Genomic DNA, 26,192 nt, shown 5'->3' with positions numbered 1-26,192 from the left:
CAGTAAGATATTTAACTCTTCTTATTCACATTTTGTAACTAAAAATACTGAGGCAATAAAAAGGTTAAGGTATTTTCCAAAGACACATAAGGATTAAGTGTGGAGCTGGAATTTGAACCCTGGACTGCTCAATCCAAATCCTGTATTCATAACCTAGTTGGATATATAGTGATTTAATTTTATTTATAATTTAAAATAAAATTTCAGCTTACCAAAATCTGAATGATTTCTTCAGGCTTTTTATCCTCAACTGGTATCCCATTCACTTCCCTAAGTTCATCACCAACATGAATAAGACCTGAGTAATAGCAAATTCAGTAAATTAGCAGTGTTACCTACAAAAGAAACTGTAAGTTACATATCTGAGGATTGAAAAGAAGACCTTCTGGCTTCTCCAGTTTCATATTCCATGCATTTGTATAGCAATGAATCAAAGACTATAACATCAAAGAAAAACATTATGCTCAGTGTCTAGAAATGCATATAATTTCCAACATAGAAAATAATTCTTACTTTTTAAAAAAGGCTACATGCTTTTAGTAGTATCTTTCAAATCAGAAACACTGAAACAAGTCTGAATGTAACCTTGGAAGCCCATGTAAACTTAGAGAATAGAGAGAGATTTATTTTTCACTTATTTATACAAGTTCCTATATATCAAGACAGAGAAAAATATTTTATTTCTTGTTTTGTTGTATTATATCAAAAGATTATTATCCTCTTAGTTATATATTAAAAATATTATCTATGAAATGCAGCATGACTTGTCCATATTCACTTAACATTTAAACTCTTACCACTTCTGTCTGCAGCTCCTCCTCTCATGATTCTAGCCACAATGATGGCCCCAGTCTGCTCATCTTTCTTAATGGTGGCTCCCTTTGAAGAAAGACAAAAGTATTTGTGGGTAAATGTGTGTATTGGGTGGTACGACAGGGGAGGAGAAACAAGGAGATTTATCTGGAAAAAGTGAAAACAACTACTACAAAAAATAAAAGGAATGAGGCAGGAGGAATAGACATCATATCATGTGCCTTATAAATGTTCACTACTAGATCTAGAATTTTGTACTATACATACATCATCTACAGTTTCCAGAAAAATTTAAATGTTTTTGAAGTCTTTAGCTTCTTTAATATTATAAAAAATACAACTATCTTCTTTCTATTATAACACCTTGTATTTAAATACTATTTGTTTTTACTTTTTAAAGCATTTCTTCATTTCATTTCATCTTTAAAATATCCCACAAAGAAGGTAGAGTATATATAAAGAAGCTTAAGTGAATAGAAAAAGATTATATAAATTATAAAAATCAGGTCATCTGACTTTTAGTTCAGTAGTCCTTCTACTATACGATTATGGTAATGGAATCAGTGAAAATAACAAATAAATAAATTAAAATTCCAAAGTTAGTTATATTTCTTAGCCAAGGCTAATATGAATTAATGGAAGAAAAGAACTGTTGGTCCAGGGTTTTTATGAACTAGGATTGTCCCTAGTACAAACAGAACTAACATTTTGGCATAAGATTAGAACACAATTTTAAGAAGAATCCAGAAATTCTTCATTTCTGGATGTTCAGAAGCAGATTAACTGAATGTTGCTTTGTAAGAACACTAGCCACAAATGGTTACTTTAAATGCCCTTTCGTGATTTTCCTTTCCAAAAAACTGGCACCAGCTTAGAAATGCCATTCTGCACTGCATCACAGGGCAAAAAAAAATGCACATTAGGTGGTGACAGAACTGACCCCAAAGAAGAAAGTGGAATTTTTCTCAGGTGTGTCAATAAACAGATTTATATCACTAAAAACAGATATGTAAGCAAAATTAGAAATCCATTTATAATAAGTATATTTTATATATGATAGCTATTGGATACATATCTCATAATAGTAAATAATCAAAAATTAAGTATAGAATGACTTCGTGGCATTTTTCATCACCTATTCATGCATTCAAACCAAAGTCTTGAATGAGTATCTCTCTATGGTCATAAATCTTAGACTCAGTTATTACTGGTATTTTCTGCTTGTAAACAGTTAACATGTAACCAAGGTAACTGGAAATGTAATATTCTTAATATAAATAATGAATTTGGTTAGATCAACTTTCATTTCCCTTAATAATGTATCTCAAACTTTCCTGCACTCTTGGTTTCCGCTTCCGGTCCAGGGGCTGCAGAAACCAAAAGGACTTGGAACTCCAGCTGCCCCCAGGCTGGGCTGACAGGACCGGACATTCCAGTGGCATTCCCAGGACCCCGGCCACTTGGTGCCTGCATGCGTGCACGCAACCCACAAGCCTGCCATCTTTGTCAGGTTAATTTGCATGCTCACTCCTGATTGGTGGTGGGCATTGCAGAGGGACGGCCAATTTACATATTTGTCTATTATTAGTATAGGTTACTTATCCATAATTTACAAATGAGACCTTGTTTTCAAGATGGAGGTCATCAATTCCTTTCCTCTTTGTATGTGTATGTGATATTCCCATATCCAATAGTGAAAATGACTCAGAGGCATCTAAAGCTACAAGATTTGTAGCTACCACTTGACTTACGCCAGCCACCATGTGAAAAATCATGACTACTGCCATGCTGTGAGGAAGCCCAAGCTAGACTAGTGGAAATGCCACCTGGAAAAAGAGATACCTGACCAGCTCCCAACTTCCTTCCTACTACAGGCATCAGTTTAACTGTATGTGCTCAGCTGAGCCTGCCAACCTCCAAAACTGTGAAAGTTAATAATAAATTATTGTTTTAGCCACAAATTTGGGTGTGGTTTGTGACAAAGAACTACTAGGACAGATTTTTCTCCACTATGGTTTATACTGTTTTTCAGTATAGGGCCATCCAATTCATTGTGCCTAATGCTAATCATCACTTTGACTTATTGTGTGATTCAATGAAATTTACAAGTGTTTACTGAGACCCTACTATGTGCCAGGCTCTGTTCTAAGAGCTTATAATACAATGGTGAAAAAAAAACAAAACAAAAATTTCTGCCCTGTCATGGAGATTATATCTGCTCTAACAGAAAAGACAGACAATAAAAACATGAGATAATTATATTATAAAGTATGTTAGAAGGTGGTAAACACTACGGGGATGGGTGGGGTAGGGAAGGGTAAGAAAGCTCAGGAGTGCCAGGCGAATAGAGGGAACATGATGAAAAAACACAGGCCTCACTGGGAAGATGACAATTGCATAAAGAAAAAATGGAAGAAGATGGAGTTGGCTGAAGAGAAAGAATTAAAGATACAGCCAGGGCAAAAGTGCTGTGGTGGCTATGAAATACATGTCTAAAATAGAGCAAAGAAGCCAGTGTGGCTGGAGTAAAGTAAAAGGGAAGAAGCAGTAGGAGGTGAAGTCAGAAGGTAACAGACAGCCAGATCATGTAGAGCTTTGTAGGTTATTGTGAGGACTCTAGAATTTACTATGAATGAAAGAGACAATATGCAAGGCTCTGAATAGCAGGAGTGTTGCAATATGAAAGGATCACTCCACCTACTATGTTAAGAGAGTGAAGGAGGACTTCTGGTCAAGATGGTGGGGCAGGTAAGTGTGGTACTTGTATCCTCCACAACCACATAAAAATAACAATTAAACTACAGAATAACCATCATTCAGAACTGCCTGAAATCTGGATGAATGGAAGTCCTACAACTAGGGAACTGAAAGAGTCACATGAGACTAGTAGGAGGGGCAAAGACAGAATGGGCTGCTCCCACACTCATGTGTGGTATATAAAAATTGGGAGGGACATCTTGGTAGCAGAGGTCAGCCCTGAGAAGCAAGGAGGAGGGCTTAACCCCACACCAGGACCCCTAGCCCTGAGTTCCAGTGCCTGGAAGAGAAATTTCCATACTTCAGGCTGTCAAAACCAGAGGGGATTGAGGCTGAGAAACAGAGGGCTGCTGGAGTCCCAGGCAGTTCCTCTTAAAGGACCCATGCACAAACTTATTCAGACTCACTCCCCTGAGCTCCAGTGCTGGGGTAGCAACTTGAAAGGCACCTGGCATACAGGGAGGAACTGAATTGTCCAGCATCAGGCCGAGAGTTGGGGGAGCAGCTTTCTCCCAGACAGAAGTACTGGCAGAGGCCATACTTCTTTTGATGAGACCTTCCCCCACAGAGCCCATAGTCACCATATCTGAGTCCTGATCAACCTGACTCACACTGTTTGCCCCACTTTTGTGATTTCCTGAGGCCCTGCCCCACCCAACCTGTGGGCCCACCCAAGCCCTTTCTAGTGGCTTTTCCATAAAAATTGCCTGTTTTGGCTCATGCTTCAGACTTCCCTAAAATCCCCTAAACAAACAGCATCTGGACTTAGTATGCCCCTTACTTCTTGCTAAGTAGCCCAAGGCCTGGCACTGGCAGAAACCAGCCTTTGTTCACAGCTTGGCTACACCTGGGCACCTTCAAGCCCAGGACAAGCAACACCCATCACTTTGCAGCTCAAGCTGGGTACACCCGGGCAGAACACAGGTGGTGGCTGACATTGGCCTGACCCTTCTGGGAGGCCCCAGAGCCAGTGCATCAGGTGAACAACTTCAGACCATGGCGAAACATCACCATTCAACAACCTTCACAAGAAACACATTCAAGGAGCAGACTCAGTGAGTCCTGCTAAAGTAAGTGTTGCTCTGTGAGGTGGCCCCCTGCACAGCTGATCCTCCATGATGGTCAGAGGTCTGTGGTCACAGCCAGTCCTTGCAGCTGATTAGCCTGGAGATAAATCCCTCCCATTGATGTGTCAATAGAAATCAATGTTCAACTATAATAGGAGGGTGTACACAGTCCACACAGAGTGGGGTACACCTCCAGTGCCCAGCTTGGGTGATCGGGGAGGCTGTGCCACTGGACCCAACAGAACACCTACTACATTAAGTCAATCTACCAAACCTGGGGGACATAAAAATTGTCCCAAATGAAAGAACAGAACAACTCCAGAAAAAGAATTAAGCAAAATGGAGATAAGCAATCTACTAGACACAGAGTTCAAAACACTGGTTATTAGGAGAACCTCAACAGCATAAAAAAGGACCAGTCAGAAATAAAAGATATAATAACTGAAATGAAGAATAATTTAAAGGGCCCTGGCCTGTGTGGCTCAGTAGGTTAGAGTGTTGTCCCATACATTAAAGGGTCATGGGTTCAATTCCAGTCAGGGTACATAGCTAGGGTGTGGGTTTGATCCCCCGTCATTGCATGTAAGGGAGGCAGCTGATTGGTATTTCTCTCTCACATCAATGTGTTTTTGTTCTTTTATTCTCTCTCCCTCTTCCTTCTCTCTCTCTCTCAAAAAATCAATGAAAACATATCTTTGAGTAGAAATAATAAAACAAAAAAAGAAAGAAAAGAATAATTTACAGTGAATCAACAGTAGAGTAGATAAAGCCAAGAATCAAATCAGTGATTTGGAAAATAAGGAAGCAAAAAACACCAAATCAGAATAGCAAATAAATAAATAAATAAATAAATAAATAAATAAATAAAATGAGAACAGTGTAAGGAGCCTCTTGGACAACTTCAAGTGTACCAACATTTGCATCATTGGAGTGCTGGAGGGAGAAGAGAGAGAGAGAGCAAGAAAATTTCCCTAACTTGGTGAAGGAAAAAGATATACAAGTCCAGGAATCACAGAGAGTCCCAGAAAAGATGAACCCAAAGAGGTCTACACCAAGATACATCATAATTAAAATGCAAAAGGTGCCCGGCCTGTGTGGCTCAGTGATTGAACATGGACTTATGAATTAGGAAGTCATGGTTCAATTCCCTGTCAGGGCACATGCTCAGGTTTCAGGTTTGATTTCCAGTAGAGGGTGTGCAGAGGCAGCCAGTCAATGATTCTCTCTCATCATTGATGCTTCTATCTCACTCTCCCTCTTCCTTCCTCTCTAAAATCAATAAAAATATATTTAAAAAACAAACAAATAAACAAAAATGCAAAGGGTTAAAAAAGAGAATCTTAAAAGCAGCAAGAAAAAAGCAGTCAGTTACCTAAAAGGAGCTCCCATTAGAATGTCAGCTGATTTCTCAACAGAAACTTTGCAGGTCACAAAGAATTGGCAAGAAATAGTCAAAGTGATGAAAAGCAAGAACCTACAACCAAGATTACTCTACCCAGCAAAGCTATCATTGAGAATCAAAAGACAAATAAATAGTTTTTCAGACACCACCAAACCAAAATTACAAAAAATGTTAAAGGGTTTTATTTAAGAAGTAGAAGAAGAAAAATGATCAAAATATGAATAATGAAATGGCAATAAATACGTATTTATCATCCAAATGTTCATTGCAGTATTATTTGCAATAGGCAAGATATGGAAGCACTCTAAGTGTCCATCAATAAAGGAATGGATAAAGAGATGAAATACATTGACAATGGACTATCACTCAACCATAAAAAAAAAAGTACAAATTAGTGGTTACAGAATAGTCATGAGGATGTTAAGTACAGCATCAGGAATATCTTATATAATAATAGAGGAATACGCAAATTAGCTGGGAAGCCATAATGTCACAACCGCTCAGCAGAAGGCATGCACAGCAGGAGTGGGTGGGCAGGGACTGCCATCACCAGGAGGGCCTCTATGCAGCCTGGCCTGGGACAGCCCCCGGTGGAGGTGGCCCCCTGGCTCCGCTACCTTGAGTTTGTGGTTTCCAAGGAGACAGAAGGGATGATAAACCCTCCACAAATGGCTCAACCAGTGCCTATCTAAGCGGCAGCTTTGTTTAAATTGAGCCCTTCCTGCAGTGAATGACCCCAACCCTCCCTGAATCAGGCAGGTTCCTGTGAAGTGCAATCTCCACGCAATACAATGGGGGCCCCAGTTTTGTCCCTGGGGATTTCATGCACGTTAGCTTGGGGCAATGGGGAAGGAAGGGAAAAGGCATCACACCGGGCAGCTCGGGCGAGCAAACAGAAGGAAACCATGCCTGGCAGACACTCCCCTGCCACCCCCTTCAACGTGTAAGAAGAATCAAATAAACCAATACAAACACCCCTCCCCCACCCCAGAGTGATCCGGGACTGAGGGGCATCCTGCCCAGGCATTGTGTACCTGCTTCCCACCCCCTTTATCCAAATGAACAGGTTAGGGGGTTAAGGGGAGGAGGAGGAGCCTCGCAGGAAAGGGATCCCCAGAACCACACCCCTCCTCTCCCTCCTGACCTGACTTCTCGGAGCGCAGGGCCTGACCCTGCCCCCAGCAGATTTGCATATCCCAGACCCTCCAGTGCTTCCAGGCACTGGGCATTTCAGCATCTTCCCTGCCTCCCAGCCACTGACCCTCACTGTCTCCTACCCCAGAAGCACTCTGTCCTCGCCAACTTTGGTCTTTATAGCCTAAAGGCATGGTGAGTTTAGTTGCTTGTCCACAGATATATTTGATAAGAACCCAGTGAAGTTGCTTAGCAACTGAGCTGCTCAGACTTCATTAGGGACAATAAACGCACACCTTACTTGGCTTTGATAGCAAAGCAATCTTATTCTTTTATTTTTTAAATAGATTTTTATTGATTTCACAGAGGAAGGGAGAGGGAAAGAGAGAGAAACATCGATGATGAGAGAGAATCATTGATCAGCTGTCTCCTGTACACGCCCTACTGGGAATCAAGCCTGCAACCCAGGCATCGAACCTGGGACCCTTCAGTCCTCAGGCTGAAACTCTAGCCACTGAGCCAAACAAGCTGGGGCAAGCAATCCTATTCTTAAAGACTTGAGTTTTATCATAAACAAGTGGATTTGAATCATATCAAACCAATATACATTTTTTAATGAAATGTCTCTTCATTTCTACTAATGCAATTCTACCTTAAATCTTATGTTGTATAATCTATACTAATAAAAGGGTAAAATGCTAATTAGATCAGTCATCTTCCAGACATCCATCCAGACGTCCTTCCGCACAAAGCCACGGTGGCGGGGGCTGAGGCAGAGGCGGTTAGGGGAGACCAGGCCAGCAGGGGAGGGCAGTTAGGGGCGACCGGGCTGGCAGGGGAGGGTAGTTAAGGGTGATCAGGCCGGCAGGCAGAGGCAGTTAGGAGTGATCAGGCAGGCAGGCAGAGGTGGTAAGGGGCTATCAGGCAGGCAGGCAGGCAGAGGCGGTTAGGGGTGATCAGGCAGGCAAGCAAGTGAGCAGTTAGGAGCCAGTGGTCCCGGATTGCAAGAGGGATGTCCAACTGCCGGTTTAGGCCCGAGGGGTCCCGAACTGGAGAGAGTGCAGGCCAGGCTGAGGGACATCCCCCACCCCGTGCACAAATTTCATGCACCGGGCCTCTAGTAGTCAATAATATTCTAATAACTATGTACAGTGTCAGATGGGTGCAAGATTTAGTGGGATGATCAATTAGTAAGTTATGTAGTGTCTAATCATTGGGGTGTACACCTGAAACTAACATAATAATGTTTGTTAACTAATTGAAAAATAAAAGTGATTTAAAAATGAAAAAAAAAAATAAGAATGAAGGATGGCAAGGGCTAAAGGGAGGCTGTTACTGTAATCCAAGGGAAAGAGGAGGGGAGCTCCGATCTGATTGGCAGGAGCAAAAATAATGAGAGGTAGACTGGATATATTATTGGTAGAGCCCAAAGGATTTCCCAATGGATTAGAAATGGGAAGTGAAAGAGGGGGAGAGATATCAAAGATAGACTCTATGGTTTTTGGCTGAGCAACTGGAAAGATGGGATTGTCATCAACTGAGAGGGGAAACCCTATGGATGGAACACATTTGTAGACAAAGACTATTTTACTTTGGAACATGTGAAGACTGAGATGGCTACTAGACATCTAAATGGAGATCAAGTAGGCAGGTGGACATACAAATTTAAAGATTAGAATAAACGTCTGGAAGAGAAATAGCCCTGGGAGTCACTAGCATACAGATGTTGTATGAATCACTTCCAGAATGTGTAAATAAAAAAGAGCACTCTAGTATTTAAGGGTTACTTTGTTATAGATATGTACCCTAAAATAGAATACATTTGCTATCAGCTGATTCTCCCCTTCCTTGGATGGTAAACTATGAACCTGAGTAATAATCTCCCACTTTCTACATGACACTAGCTAGCACTTGACTTATCTTCTTTACGATCTCTACTTCTGAAGATATTTGTTTCCATTTTGCTTTCCAAACTGCTATATCATCATTCTTTGATGTATTCTTAGGGCAAGATGCATAAAAATAAAGCTCATTGCATATAATATTGTACAAAACTTAAAAGTCCTAAGGCATATTTGCAAATGCAAAATGAATTAAAATGGAATCTAATGTTTTAAAACTTATGTATTTTCTTATATGGTTATTTTTAATTTATTTGGTGTGATTTTGGCAAAATATGAGTATAGAGAACTTTAGGTTAGATTGAGAAGAATAACTTCTGGTTAGATATTTGTTGCTATTACTATAAAATGGTTTATAAAAGAGGAATGCAAAGAGGACTAGGCTATCATGATCTCCTTGAATAAAAATTTCATCTCCTGTAACACTGCCAATATTGTAAGACCTTTTTAAGCTGGTAGCACAGTTGATATAAAGTTAATCCTTTGAAGTAGGTGTTTTCAAAGTATGGTCTACCAAATATTTGCATCAAAAACCTCTGAGACACCTTTTAAAATCTAGATTCCCAGGCCTTGCCCCAAAACCTACTAATGTAGACCATTTATGGTAGAGGCCCATAAGTCTGCATTTTTAAGTGCCTCAGGAAATTCTTATAATAGCAGAGTTTGAGAACCACTATTCTAAAAGAACCAAGAAGACAACTCATGCAAGAAACACTGAAAATTTAGGATGAAATCCACCTACCAACTAATAGAATTTCTTTTTCTTAAGCTTGTCTAAAAATTAATCTCTGTACCAACAACAATCAAGACTTAACTACAACAAGGCTATACACACAGTCTACAAAGGGGTGCACCAAGAGTGTCCACCTCAGGTTAACTGGCGAGGCCGACCCACTGGGCCATATAGGAAACCTAGCACACAAAGGTACCCTACCAACTCAGGGAAGCAGTGAAAAATGGGGAGACGAAGAAACAGAACACAAACAAAAGAAATGGAGGAAAACAAACGACTGGATATAGAATTCAAAACCACGGTTATAAGGCTTTTCAAGAATATCCTAGAAAAGGCCGATAAATATAATGAGACCCTTGAGGATATGAAAAAGGACTAACTAGAAATTAAACATACACTGACTGAAATAAAAAATATTATACACTAGAGGAACGCAAGAATCAAGTCAAAGATTTGAAATACAAAGAAGCAAAAAACACTCAACCAGAAAAGCAAAAAGAAAAAAGAATCCAAAAAGTTGAAGATAGTGTAAGAAGCCTCTGGGACAACTTCAAGCGTACCAACATCAGAATTATGGGGGTGCCAGAACAAGAGAGAGAGCAAGATACTGAAAACCTATTCGAAGAAATAATAACCGAAAACTTCCCCCACCTGGTGAAAGAAATAGACTTACAAGTCCAGGAAGCGTACAGAACCCCAAACAAAAGGAATCCAAAGAGGACCACACCAAGACACATCATAATTAAAATGCCAAGAGCAAAAGACAAAGAGAGAATATTAAAAGCAGCAAGAGAAAAACAGTTAATTACCTACAAGGGAGCACCCATATGTTTGTCAGCTGATTTCTCAACAGAAACTATGCAGGCCAGACGGGAGTGGCAAGAAATATTCAAAGTGATGAATAAATAGCAAGAACCTACAACCAAGACTACTCTACCCAGCAAAGCTATCATCCAGAATGGAAGGTCAGATAAAGAGCTTCACAGATAAGAAAAAGCTAAAGGAGTTCATCACCACCAAACCAGTATTATATGAAATGCTGAAAGGTATTCTTAAAGAAGAGGAAGAAGAAAAAAGTAAAGATAAAAATTATGTACAACAAATACATATCTATCAACAAGTGAACTTAAAAATCAAGTGAATTAAAAATCTGATGAACAGAATAAACTGGTGAATATAATAGAATCAGGGGCATAGAAAGGGAGTGGACTGACAATTCTGGGGGGGGGAAAGGGGGTATGGGGGGTGCAGGAAGAGACTGGACAAAAATGGTACACCTATGGATGAGGACAGTGGGGGGGGGAGGTAAGGGCAAAGGGTGGGGTGTGAACTGGGTGGAGGGGAGCTATGGGGGGAAAAAGGAGAAACAATTATAATAATCTGAACAATAAAGATTTATTAAATTAAAAAAATAAAAATTAAAATAAAAATTAATCTCTGGATACAACAAACATAAACTCCTCCAAACTCACAAGGGAGTGAGGATAGCTCTGCCCCTTATATCCTGATTGTTGTTTTTCTCCCCTTCTCTCAATTCTTTTATCCATCCCACCCCTAGAATTAGCACCCTTTTCCTTTTCCATTGCCAAATGCCTACATGATCTTTGTTCACTGCCCCTTCTAGAAAATCATGCTGTGCTTAAATAGCTGTCATCTAGCCTCTACCTTATTATTCGATGGACCATTTATCTAACACATAATGCACAAGAACATATAAAGTGTTTCAAATACATTATATCTCAGCTGATATTTAAAACACTCTCAAAGAGGTATACTTTCTGATAAGGAATCTGAGATGGAGTTGTTAAACAACTCACTGCTGTAAGGATATATGGCAAATAACTGACACCCTATAACACTCAGGTCACCTAATGCAAGCTTGGTATTCATTTTACCAAATTACACCTGGGTCGAATAAACAAAATTACATTCTTAACATGGATAATCTAACACTTGGCTGCTAAATCATATGGCCTTTTCTCTTGAATCATTTGCCAAAATATCCTGACCATACACTTGAAAGAATTGTATTTAACTTTGTCTTCTCTCTCCTTGCCCATTTTTGGGGAAGCAGAGAGGAAAATGCTATTAAGTACATTACAAACTTGCCAAATCCTATATAATAAAAGCCTAATATGCTAAGTGTCCGGTTGTCCGGTTGTCCATTCAACCAATCAAAACATAATATGCTAATGATATGCTAAGGCTGCTCAACCACTCGCTATGATGTGCACTGACCACCAGGGGGCAGACAGTTGATCAGTCAACCAGATGCCATGACGTGCACTGACCACTAGGGTGCAGACGCTCTGACTGGTAGGTTAGCTTGCTGCTGGGATCCTGCCAATCGGTACTGAGTGAGACAGGCTGGACACGCCCTGGAGCCCTCCTGCAGTCCCTCCCCAGCCCTGATTGTGCACTGGTGGGGTCCCTCAGCCTGGCCTGCGCCCTCTCACAATCCAGGACCCCTCAGGGGATGTTGGAGAGCCGGTTTTGGCCCGATCCCGCAGGCCAGGCCAAGGGACCCCACTGGTGCACAAATTCGTGCACCGGGCCTCTAGTTATACCATAATATACTACTGAGAAACTGAATAATTTTGAGAGATGCTTATAATATCCCCCAAATACACAAATATTACAAACCTGGAAAACATTCTCATGCTAAAGATAAATATTTGGTTTTTAAATAACTTATCAATTCAACACTATTTTTAAAGAAATTTCCCTGGTTCCCTTTCCTAAATATCTAACCTTTTGCTAGCACCTGCATAGCCCACAGGCTCAGTATAATCATAAGGGAATTCGTCATTTATATTCCCATGCATTTTCTTTTATTCCTCCTTATTGAATGTATAATACTTCTAGTCACCTAACTAAAAACCTCCTATGCTACTGTTGACTTCCTCTCTCCTCTTGCCCTCTGCATCCATAGGTCCTATTAAATCTAACATATCACTCTTGCTACTATCTTATATACCCTGTATTATATAGTCTATAATGGATGAGGGTATTAGATGAATAATCACCACCTCAAAGTTAGGTCAAATTATTTCTGTTGTTACATGCTTATTAGCTAAATAAATGTTTAGTAACAAACTATAATAACACAGCTTTAGATTATTTTATATATGTCATTCAACTTTTTTGAATTTAAACTAACTCATAGTAGCTCCAGTTAAACCTTTTGTGAAATCTTGATGCAGTACATGCCGAATTTCTTTGATAAACATTTTGAAGATCTTATTTTATCAGAAGGCATGGGACTTAAATGTTGCTGATGACTGTTTAAATGTTAGCTCACCAAAACTACTGCCTCTGGGGAAATTATGACAAATCAAAGAAATTATTATTTATTGAACTTCTCAAGATGGTCTTTCAATGATCTCCCTAAAGGGTTGAATTGATCAAAATAAAAAGGTATTTCATTTAACAGATGCACAGAACCTACTAAAAATTAGTCACTTTATGGTGCTAGGCCCTGAGACAGCTCTTTCTACATTCAACATGAGTGTCACCTATTCTTACTAAGTATATCACCTCAATAATTAAAATCACAAGCTTTTTAGGTTATCAGCATAGAGTTATAATCACAGATAAAAAGCAGGAAGGTACAACCTAAATTAAATAATCTTAACTAGGAATACAGGGAATGCTAGGATATCCATGGATGAGATTCAGGGGCTCAATAAATCCCTTGATATAATATGCAAACTTATCTGTACATTTTTCTGAGTAGGAATGTCCAATGCATTTATCTACCCTTAAACAAAAAAATAAGAGAAAAAAGAACCAAAAGGGAAAAGTGCAAAGACACAATATGGTATAGAAGATAAAACTAGAGCCTGGTGGGGTGGCTCAATTGGTTGGAGCGTCATCCCGTACAACAAAATATTTCGGGTTCGATTCCCCATCAGGGCACATAACTAAGTCACATATCAGATCCCTGGTCAGGGTGCCTATGAGAGACAACCAATGGATGTTTCTCTCACATTGATTTTTCTCTCTCTCTTTTCCTTCCCCTCGCTCTAAAAATCAATTAAAACATATTCTCAGGTGAGTATTATAAAAACAAGAAGAAAAAGCAAACTAGTATTTAAAAACAGAGAGCCAAGTTTGGATCTTGGTTCTACCACTCATTAGCAGTCATACTTGGGTAAATTGCTACACTCCTCTGAATATTAGTTTCCTGGTTTGTAAAAAGAAAAACTATGATCCTCATACCAACTATGAGAATTAAATGTAATGTATGTAAAGTACTTAAAATAGTACTCAGCAACTATTATCTTATCAACTGCTATTTGCTTTAAGAAAATAGAAATATCTTAATTAGAATAAACAACATTTAAAATCAAGTGCTAGATAATAAAATTTATTTATTTGTCTTTTGACTGTAGTTTTATAAATATATGGATACACTGCATATTTATTTTCTATTATTGCTATAACAAATGACCACAGATTTAATGGCTTAAACAACACAAATTTATTACCTGACAATTTGGAGGTAGGAAGGCCAAAATGGGTACTAAGGGGCTAAAATCAATGTGTCAGCAGGGCTACATTTCTTTGGCGGATATAGGATAAAATCCAGTCCTTGCTTGTTCCAGTTGCTAGAAGCTTCTAGCATTCTGTGGCTCAGTGCCACATCACTCCAACCTCTGTTTCCATCATCACATCTCCTTCTGTGACTCTGGCCTTCATGCCTCCTTCTTTCACTTCAGTTAGAACGCTTGTGACTAGATTGAGCCCACCAGATAAACCAGAATAATCTCCCCATTTGAACCCCTTTGTTAGCCCAGCCTGTGTGGCTCAGTGGTTGAGAGTTGACTAATGAACCAGGAGGTCACAGTTCGATTCATGGTCAGGGCACATGCCGGGGTTGTGGGCTTGATACCTGGCAGGGGGCGTGCGGGAGGCAGCTGATCAATGATTCTCTCTCAGTAGTTATGTTTCTATTTTTCTCTCCCTCACCCTTTCTCTCTGAAATCAATTTTTAAAAATATTAAAATAAATAAATATAATAAGGTAGCTTCCTAGAAGAGCCATAAGCAATTATTCTTATGCACCATTTAATCTCAAATCATCTGTGACTGGTGCATATGCTTTCTTTTATAAATATCAACAATTCATATTTTAAAATTATTGCTACTTATAACCAACAAAATGTCATTTCATTTGCCTTCATTTTTCTAAATCATATATATTCTTTAGACATAAATGTTCCATTTACTTGAAAGTTTTAGGACACAGAGGAAGTGTATTTTAAAGAGAGGAATTTTTGGAATGTCCTCATCAGATTTGGCTTTATCATGATATCTACTCGTATCTGGGCACAAGTAGACCAAAACTTACCAGGGGTTCTCTATTTTTGACCAGACGGATGATTTTTACTGAGTCTTCCTCATCATCAATATCATCAGGCATAGGAGGCAATACTGGATCATACTTCTTCTGAGCCACAGTGTCATGCACAGAGAGCAAAGCCTATCAAAGTCAAAGGTTGATAAAAAACAATTAATCTGATTGGTATTTCTCAGTTCTTGGAAAAGAATATATGCACCCCTATGTTCATAGCAGCACAATTTACAATAGCTAAGATTTAGAAACAGCTCAAGTGTCCATCAGCAAATGAGTGGATTAAAAAAACGTGGTACATCTACACAATGGAATACTATGATGCTGTGAAAAAGAAAGAACTCTTACTATTTGCAACATCATGGATGGGCCTAGAGAACATTATGCTAAGCAAAATAAGCCAGTTGGAAAAAGATAAATATCACATGATCTCACGCATTTGTGGAATATAATGATCAACATAAACTGATAAAGAAAAATAGAGCCAGTGTCATAGAAGCATCAAACAGACCATCCAACCAAAGAGGGAAGGCATGGGAGGGCTGGGGTAAGAGATCAACCAGAGGACTTGTATGCATGCATAAAGCATAACAATGGACACAGACAGTAGGGGGATGAGCACATATGCTGGGGTGGGGGGGGGGAGCGAGCTTAATCAAATACAAAACCCCAAACCCATAAAAGTATAAAGAAAATCTAATTGGTGTTATAATTTTTATATAACAATAGTAATGAGGCAACTACTTGAAAAGGAGCCTCTTAGAAAAAGGAAGTATGAAAAACAACAGAAGGCAGCTCATTTAGCTACCACCCTATCCCCAGTGACATTCATGTGTGATAAGAATCAGCACAAAATATCTTCTAATTTCTATATTCTCTGGTTCATCCTTATAAGGACAGCAGTTGGGGATAGAGGTACGGGTGTGTAACTTTTAAAAGGAGGGAGAAAATGAGTCTATAGATATATTGTCAAGGAAACAACATGAGCCTGAGACAAATATATACTATTTCTTTCCTCCTATTAGTAGAAAACACAAAAGAACTGATCAATACAATTGATTGGTTTTTATTTTTTTGTTTTCTCACTTTTTAACTCTTAGTATAATAAATGACTGTTATGTGTATAAAAGAATAAAATGTAAGTATTTCTATTCATGATTGTTATGGTGGTAAAAACTCCACAAAACATTGTCGTATTGTCCTTATAGACCAAAGATGAGGAAAACACTGGAACCCTGACATATCACTACTCACTATTTTAGGTGACTGGTCCTAGATTTTTAACTAACTTGTTCCCTACTCAGCAAATGCCACAATCCATAAATTTCTCCAGCAAGAACCCTAGAAATTAATGTTGAAATCTCTCATCTACACTTCCAATGTCCAATCATATCCTGTTAAATCTACTTTCAAAATATAGGCTAACATTTGTTATCTTCTCTCTATACCAAAGGGTGGCGAATTATGCCACTTGCTTCTAAAAATAAACCTGGCTGGAACACAGACATGCTCATTTATTTATGTTTTGTTCATGGCCACTGTCATGCTCCAATGTCAAAACCGAACAGAAACAACAGGTACTTTTTACATGAAAACTTGGCAGACCTGGCTAGATCACTGATGTCATCACTTTATACCTGGAGCTTTTCAATAGTCTCTAAACAGTCCAACTGCATTCATCTTTGGCTCATTTTCAAATCCATGATTTACAGAGTAATTACTTTAAACATTAGATCAAATCACATAATGGGCCTGCTAATAACTTCTAAAAAACTACCCACTGATCTCGGGATGAAGATCAAGTATGTCCTAATCTCCAACCTTACCTTATACCACTTTCCTCACACAGCTTAAATAACTCTTTCTCATAGGAACTTGGCCAAAACATCTATATATATATATATAAAAGCCTAAGTGACCATTTGATGGGTAGCTATGACGCACACTGACCACCAGGGGGTAGAGGCTCAACACACAGGCATGGATACAAGGAACAGACTGATGAATCTCAGAGGGAAGCGGGGAGGGGGAAGGGTGGGAAGAGATTAATCAAGGATCTTATATGCATACTACAGGCTCAGTGCATGGATTCATGCACTGGTGGGGTCCCTTGGCCTGACGTGTAGGGATTGGGCTGAAACTGGCAGTACGACATCCCCTGAGGGGTCCCAGATTGCGAGAGGGCACAGGCCAGGCCAAGGGACCCCACTGGTGCACAATTCCGTGCACCAGGCCTCTAGTCTATATATATAAAAGCCTAAGCGACTATTATGACAGGTCAACTGAACAACCGGTCGCTATGACGCATACTGACCACCAGGGGGCAGACGCTCAATGCAGGAGTTGCTCCCTGGTGGTCAATGTGCTCCCATAGCCAACCTCCCATGGCCAGCCAACCTCCTGTGGTCCCCCTCCCCCCCAACTCAGCCAGCCAGCCCTGATCGGCCCCGATCCCTGGCAAGGCAAAGGGACCCCACCCATGCATGAATTTGTGCACCAGGCTTCTAGTCCAATAAAAAAGCAGATCCCCCTCAGTAAGTTGATCTCATAGCACCTTTTTCTTTGCCTTCCTACATGTTCATAATTCATAGCCATATATGCACTTTTATATGCATATGTTTAATATCTGCTACCTACTGAAATAGAAGCTCTAAGATGGCAAAGAAATGGTGTCTATTTTTAATTAAACTCTTTTATTGTCTACTAGAGGCCCGGTGCACAAAATTCGTGCATGAATGGGGGGTGTGTCCCTCAGCCCAGCCTGGACCCTCTCCAATCTGGGGGCATCAGGAATAAACCGGCAGTCGGACATCCCTCTCACAATCTGGGACTGCTGGCTCCTAACCGCTCGCCTGCCTGCCTGCCTGTCCGATTGCCCCTAACTGCTTCTGCCTGCCAGCCTGATCGCCCCCTAACCACTCCCCTGCTGGCCTGATTGATGCCTAACTGCTCCCCTGCTGTCCCTATCACCCCCAAATGCCCTCCCCTGCCGGCTTGATTGCCCCCAACTGCCCTCCCCTGCTGGCCTGGTCACCCCCAATTGCACTCCCCTGCAGACCTGATCTTGCCCCCAGCTGCCCTCCCCTGCCGGCCTGATGGCCCCCAACTGCCCCCCCTGCCGGCCATCTTGTGGTGACCATCTTGTGCTGGCCATCTTGTGGTGACCATCTTATGGCAGCCATCTTGTGGCAGCCATCTTGTGACGACATCATATGACACCACCTAGGCTTTTATTATATAGGAAAATATATACACAGAAAAGTACACAATTCATAAGCACATAGCATGATTTACAAAAATGAGTATTTCCAAACATCCCCCAAATAGGAAATACAACATTAACTGAACCCCAGAAACCCCCACTTATGCTCCTTCCTAATTATCCTGAAGGTGGTAGTTTTGCCTCTATATAAATACTGCATAAATAAAATGAATAGGCACAAATGCATATTCACTTTTCCCCTGATATTAAGTTGATGAGATTTATTTATACTGGTACTGGTAGCAGCAGTCTCTCATTTTTCATTGCTATGCGGCATTACAACATATGAATATTTCTATAGTTTCTTTATTATGCCCATTATTGAGGGACATTTAGGTTGTGAAGCTCTTGGCTACCATAAATAATGCTGCTGTAAATATTTCATGTCTTTTGATACATATATACATACTTGTATGCATAATTTGGTTATGTATATTTATAAGTGGAATATCTGGCCCTAGCCAGTTTGCTCAGTGATTAGAGCATTGGCCTTCAGACTGAAGGGTCATAGGTTCAATTCTGGTCAAAGGCACGGACTTCAGTTGCAGGCTCAAACCCCAGTGCATGCGTGAGGCAACCAATCAATGTGTCTCTCTCATATTGATATTTCTCTCTGTCTCTCCCCCTCCCTTCCATTGTCTCTAAAAGAATCAATGAAAAAAATATTCTGGGTTGAGGATTAACAAAGAACAAATCAAAAGTGGAATATATGGGTCATGAGTTATCAGTATATTCAACATTAGCAGATAAAAGTTTTATAACCCCACCAACAGCTTATGTGAGTTCTAGTTGCATCACATAACCCCTAACATTTTACATTATTAGTTTAAATTTGGCCATTCTGAATGTGCAGGGGTATCTTTTTGTGGTTAAAATTTCATTTTTCTTACAGCTAATGATATTGAAAACATTCTTATGGCTATTGGGTATGTTAATATCTTCTTTTGTGAGATGCCAGTTCAAGATTCTTGCACTTTTTCTATACCATCTTTTTCTTATTTGTAAGAATCTACACTAATAAAAGAGAAAGATGCAAATTGACCATACCTCCGTGACGCTCACCAGCCAATGAGGAGTGAGTATGCAAATTAACCCAACAAAGATGGCAGGTTAATTTGCATATGCAGGCATGGAGAGAAGACTGAAGGCTCTGGCCTGAGCAAAGACTGAAGACTAAAAACTGAAGACAACTAAAGACTGAAGACTGAAGAGGCTTGGCTTCTCTGCTGTGGCCGGAGCGAAGGCCTGGGTTCTAGATGCCGGAGGAAAACCAGTGCTGGCAGCCAGGGGAAGGAAGGCCTATTGCATGAATCTTCATGCAACGGGCTTCTAGTTCTTTATAATATACTGGATGCAAATCTTTGTTGGTTACATGTGCTACACAAATATTTACCCATTAGGTAGCTTACATTTTCACTTTCTTATTAATGTTTTCCGATCAACAAAGGATCCTAATTTTAATGAACCTAATTCATATTTTTTCCTTATGGTTGGAGCTTTTTGTATCCAATCAGAGTTTCTAAGGAAAGAATAAAGAGCATCAAGATGATGAAATATCCAAAGAGATAATGGCAGCAAATTTTTGAAGATTGATGAGAGACAGAGTTTGCATATTCAGGAAGCTCAATATATTCTTTAGGAAGCAGGAAAAATAAAAAGAATGCCAAATGCAAAAAGAAGATTTTCAAAATATCAGAGAGAAAAAAGATAATCAGAAAACAAACACCCAATTGAGCCTGATCAGCAGCAGCAATGGAAACTAGAAGATTGTTAAAATACCTTGGAAGTGCTTAGAAAAAATAAGAATTATATATCCAGCAAAAGTATCATTCAAGAATGAGAATAAGGGCAAAGATAAAGTTAATGGGGGCCCAGTTGAGAAAAAATAATAATAAAAAAAGGATAATACAACAATGGTTTTCAAAGACACCTGACATCAAAGGATCATGATCACTGAGGAGAAAGAAAACAAAAGTGAGCCCTATTACTGCCCCAGCTTACTGCCTAGAGAGAGTTTCTTGGCTGTGTTGGGGGTGAGGGGAGAAGAAACCCAGGCAGAACCCAACGGTCTCCCTCAGTTGAGAAAACAGTGCTGGGAACCCAGAAAGGCTAAAGTTCTCAGGGAAGAGTATGGGAGAGAAGAGAACTGTACAGAGACAGAGCTCTGAAGATCTGCAGAAAGTTGCCCCTGAGTGCTTAGCCAAGTCCTTAGCCAAGACTTGCATAGAAGAAAACTACCAGAAAGGATTAGAGCAGTGGTTCTTAACTGAGGACAATTTTACTCTCCTGGAGCTATTTGGCAATATCTGGAGATATTTTCAATTTGTCACAATTTTGGGGATGCTGCTGACATCTGGCACACAGGGGCCAGGTATAATTTTAAACATTTAATAACATACAAATAATTATCCAGCCCCAAAATGTAAATAGTTCTAAGGTTGATAAACTGTGTATTATAGCCCCACTCTTTGAAAGTTATGAAACCTTTCATAAACTGAAATGGCATTAAGTAAAAAAGAAATGACCATTAATTTATATAAAAAAAACTTTTAGTGTTGTCAGACTCCAAAAATAACTATCCAAAATAAAACACAAAGATAAAATATAATAAAAAGAACATTACTGACCTGAAGGACAATTTCAATGGCCTAACATATACACAAAGAAAGGAAGGGTACTAAAAATTATTTGAGGAAATAAGGCAGAAAATATTTTTTAAAAAGCCACATATTCAAGAAGCTCAATGTATCTACCAAAAGAAACATAAAAGTAACACCATATTGCTTAAAACCAGTGATAAAGAGAAAATCTTACTGTCATACAAAAAAAGTGCATTACATATAAAATAAATAAAAAATGACAACCCTTCTCACCAGTAACAATGTAGGAGTAGCATCTTTAAAATACTCAAAGAAAAATACTATCAACCTAAAATTCTATACCTAGTAAAATATCTTTTAGAAAAGAAGGGATAGTGAAGACTTTTTAGACATAAAAAAATCTCAAAAAATTAATCACCAACAGATTTGTATTCCAAAAAAAAAAAAAATGTAATAAGAAGTCTTTCAGATAGGAAGAATGACATCAGATGGGACCATGGGTCCCTACAAAGGAATGAATATCAAAAATGTCCACCATCTTGGTATCTATAGCAACTATTTTATATATATATATAAAGTAAAAATAATAAAGATAACTAATGAACATATTTTAAAATAAAGTGATTATTATATTGATAAGCAATATTAAGAACAACAGCTATGTATTTTTCCTCCTTAGCTTTCTGCATTGAGTTCCATGTTTCTTTTCCAAAATATACCTTTAAGATTTATATATATCAAGTTCTAATTTTTAGTAGCTTTGTTTTACAACTATTTTTGGTTAGCAACATTTCTATTAGTAACCTTGTATTTAATTTTCTTCAATATACAAATTTTCCTTTCAAAAGGCAATTCTTAAATAAAAAATGTGTTTCCATATGCCACAACCACCAATCACAACAGATGGGTTTACCTGTCCCTCAGATGACTCTGCAGGAAATTGAACACTCATGAGGCCCACAAGCTCTCAATGCCTTTGACCCCCTGAAGTCAACTCTATGTTCTATGTATCTATCAGGTCCACAGAATTAAGTGTCTAATCATAAGGTGAGTAAAACTGATTTATTCCTCCAGAAAGAAGCTTAACTTTTCCCTTTAGTAGGCTTTAATGAAATCTCATCCTTTCTGTATGCTCAAGCAATGAGTAATTTCTTGCAAGTGAATGTTTTGGAAAGCTAAAAAATCACAACAAATCTTATTTTATTGATTGTCTTTAACAACTCTACCAAATTTCCCCTGACTTCTTAAATAATAACACCATGTTCTAGAGATGATATCATTTCACGTTTTATAAAAAACCAGAGGCCCGGTGCACGAAATTTGTACACTCGGGGGTCCCTGAGCCTGGCCTACGCCCTCTTGCAGTCCTTGAGCCCTCAAGGGATGTCTGACTGATGGCTTAGGCCTGCTCCCTGCGAGCCTAAGCTGGCAGTTGGACATCCTTAGCACTGCTGCAGAGGCAGGAGAGGCTCCCAACCACTGCCACTATGCTTGCCAGCCGTGGGCCCGGCTTCTGACTGAGCAGTGCTCCTTCTGTGGGAGAGCACTGACCACCAGGGGGAAGCTCCTGCATTGAGTGTCTGCACCCTGGTGGTCAGTGTGTGTCATAGTGACCAGTCGTTCCACTGTTTGGTCAATTTGCATATTAACCTTTTATTATATAGGATAAGCCACAAAAATGGTGACTCATAGAGATTGATTTGCCTTAAATGTGACAATTTGATGCCTAGGAATAGTTCTTACTTATTAATGACTCCCTTTGCTTCCCCTAGAAACAAAGTCTTTGTAGAGATCAACATTCCTCCATCCGTGTCCCCAGATACCACCATTATTGTTGATAAAATGGTCCATCCCTGCAGGAAGCTTTCACATTCTACTATATCTATTGAGGCCTTTTGCTACTTAGTACCATTTCCCTTCTCTTACCATTGTTGTTTCTTTTACACTTCATATTTTCCTGGACTTCAAGACTTGAACAATAAGACTAGTTTTTTTCTTTTTTATTGATTTTATTGGAGTAACATTGGTCAATAAAATTATGTAGGTTTCAGGTGTACAATTCTATAACAATATACCATCTGTATATTGTATTGTGTCTTCACCACCCAAATCAAGTCTACTCCCATTACCATCTATCCCCTGAATAGCCTCTTCTACCCCCCTCACTCTCCTTTCCCTCTGGTAACCACCCTACTGTTGTCTGTGCCTATGAGGTTTATTTTTGTTTGTTTGTTTGTTGTTGTTATTGTTGTTTTTGCTTAATCCCTTCACTCTTGAGTAATAAGAATACTTATTTTTTGTATATGACAACGGACCAATCAATTCACAGATTGAAAGAATGTTATAATATTTAAATCTTTGACAGTTCTCAGGTAAGACTGTTGTTACAGAATGACAAATCATTTTCCCATTATTCAAGACTTGAAGGCAACATGTTACACAGAAAAGTGTTTCCATAGACAGGGTGGGGAAAAAGTAAGTTTACAGTTGTTCATATGGAAAATAATACAATAATTAATAAATAACAATACAAGATTAAACACCTATTTCATTTATGTTTATTCAGCATAAACCTACTTTTGCCCCACTCTGTATTCTAGTGGTGATCAATTAGCAAAGCTTAAAAAAAAACCACATTAACTAAACAAGGCTTGCGAGGGCATAGGAAAAAAAAACCTTCTTGTGCTACTAAAGGTACTGTATATTGAGAGAAACTGTCTACATTATTGCTAAGGACAAGCTGTCAATAACTCTCAAAATTTTAAATGTACAAAAATGTTAACACAACAATTTATTGACCAAACAAAATTCTGTAATATATAAAAAATGTTTTTGCTTAAGATATAGCGTATAGATATAACAGAAATGGAGGAACAAGAGAAATGTACACCTGTGGGAACTATGCCGGATGCCAGTTAGAGTGTGTAGACCTTGTCCCAAACACACCGGATGTCTACGGCCACTCTGGGCCGGGGGATCTTAATCAGGGTGTCCAAGGACTGTACACAGGTGCAAGGATGCAGCAAACTCACGGCACACTGTGCAAGTGCAACCTTTTATAACCCAAATGATTGATGTCACTATTTAGAAGGAGGCCTCTTTTGTCTAAGTAGTATAAAGTTTACTGACCAGCCAGTATGGGGCTGCACTATGGGGAAGATGCAAAAGTGAGCTCAGATGCAGCTACTATGTGAAGCTGGAAGTCCAGAGGCAGCGTGCAGCTGCTCAGATAATAGCTGTGAGGACAGAGGCTGCTGCTACTTTGTGGGAAAGATGTATTGTTACCTAGTTGGTGTGCGGCTACCTACTATATAGGACTTTGCTGTTTTGTCTAGTAGCTCCTTGTCAACAATGGCTACAAGGCCACTAGCTACTACAATAAAGACTCTCTTATACATCAACAGCTTCTCATGGCTTCTCCATCTACTACCCGGAATCCAAGAAGGTCCAATCCCTAGTAGAGGGGCTTGGACTCAACAGTTGATGTAGTGGGAGGGGATCAGGACCTGTGCTCCCACACTTGACCAGTCGGCAGGATAGAGCAGTGAGTATTTCCGACACTTAGTACAATGAGCAGAGTTTGAGGAGGAACTTGCTCTCACGATTAGCACTGTGAGCAGGATTTAGGAGTAAGTACTCCAAGAACTTGCCCTACAGCAACAACACCTCTAAGGGATATTAAGTAGATAATTATCTTGACCTAAAGAGAAATAAAACAACAAAAACAACAACAAAGAGAAATCCAAAATATCTAAATGTTAAAAGTCCACAAAAGAAACAAACAAAACAAACAGTAAGTAGCACATTCTATTATCCTGTTTATAATTGAAAAAATATATGTTATATTTATGTATAGATAAAGGAATGAAAGGTAATGTAACCAATTAAGAGTGATTATCAGTAAAGGCATGAGAACAAACACACACTTCATATAAGACGTAAAAAGTCATTAAGCATAGGGAATGATGCTCATCTTCACTAATAAAGCAATGAGGATAGTGGCTTCTACTCTATAATTTGAATTAAAAATACAATGATATATTATCAAAACATTTTTCTGTATATTTTTAAAAGTATCAAAATACTTCCTATAAGGTAAAATTACAATAATAAACTATCAACTTACTAACACAAATATAAAAAGCAGTTTATATAAATACTAGAGGCCCGGTGCACAAAATTCGTGCATGGGGGGGGTGTGTCCCTCAGCCCAGCCTGCACCCTCTCCAATCTGGGATCACTATCATAATCCAGGACTGCTGGCTCCCAACTGCTTGCCTGCCTGCCTGCCTGATTGCCCCTAACCACTTCTGCCTGCCAGCCTGATCACCCCCTAACCACTCCCCTGCCAGCCTGATTGATGCCTAACTGCTCCTCTGCCAGCCTGTTTGCTCCTAACTGCCCTCCCCTGCAGGCCTGGTCACCCCTAAATGCCCTCCCCTGCAGGCCTGGTCCCTCCCAACTGCCCTCCCCTGCAGGCCTGGTCCCCCCCAACTGCTCTCTCCTGAAGGCCTCGGTCCCCCCAACTGCCCTTCCCTGCAGGCCTGGTTGCCCCCAACTTCCCTCCTCTGCCAGCCTGGTCACCCCTAACTGCCCTCCTCTGCAGGCTTGATCACCCCCAACTGCCCTCCCTTGCAGGCCTGGTCCCTCCCAACTGCCCTCCCCTGCTGGCCATCTTGTAGCGCCCATCTTGTGTCCACATGGGGCAGCCATCTTTGACCACATGGGGGCAACCATCTTGTGTGTTGGAGTGACAGTCAATTTGCATATTACTCTATTATTAGATAGGATAGAGCAGGGGTGGGCAAACTTTTTGACTCGAGGTCCACAATGGGTTCTTAAACTGGACCGGAGGGCCAGAACAAAAGCATGGATGGAGTGTTTGTGTGAACTAATATAAATTCAAAGTAAACATCATTACATAAAAGGGTATGGTCTTTTTTTTTTATTTCAATAGTTTTTTCATTTCAAACATTTTAACAAGAAGAATGTAAACACTAATTATTATAATTTGAAACTTCAAAAAATGGAGGAATCATAGCACAATAACATACCTTATATTGAAGATGACAAAGGCAAAATAAAATTGCCTAACAAAGGAAAGGTACAAAAGCCTTTCAAATTAAACTTAAATATAATAAAATAATTTAAAACTAAAAGAAATAGAA

General features: G+C 39.5%; 1 protein-coding gene across 2 annotated transcripts in view; it reads right to left on the bottom strand.

Annotated features, from left to right (window-relative positions):
* MPP7 (MAGUK p55 scaffold protein 7) overlaps positions 1 to 26,192 on the bottom strand; it is a 365,049-nt gene that overhangs the window by 101,609 nt on the left and 237,248 nt on the right. For both annotated transcript variants that reach the window (XM_080671637.1, XM_080671638.1), the window contains 3 exons: positions 15,160 to 15,291; positions 798 to 879; positions 213 to 298 (listed from right to left, as the gene is read on the bottom strand). In XM_080671637.1, coding sequence (XP_080527763.1) covers positions 213 to 298; positions 798 to 879; positions 15,160 to 15,291 — 300 coding nt within the window. The remainder of the gene's footprint in view (positions 1 to 212; positions 299 to 797; positions 880 to 15,159; positions 15,292 to 26,192) is intronic.

This window comes from Plecotus auritus (assembly GCF_963455305.1).
Source record: "Plecotus auritus genome assembly, chromosome: 1".
Lineage (NCBI taxonomy): Eukaryota > Metazoa > Chordata > Mammalia > Chiroptera > Vespertilionidae > Plecotus > Plecotus auritus.
Note: the sequence above shows the minus strand (reverse complement) of the source record. Positions and strands in the feature narration are given on the sequence as shown.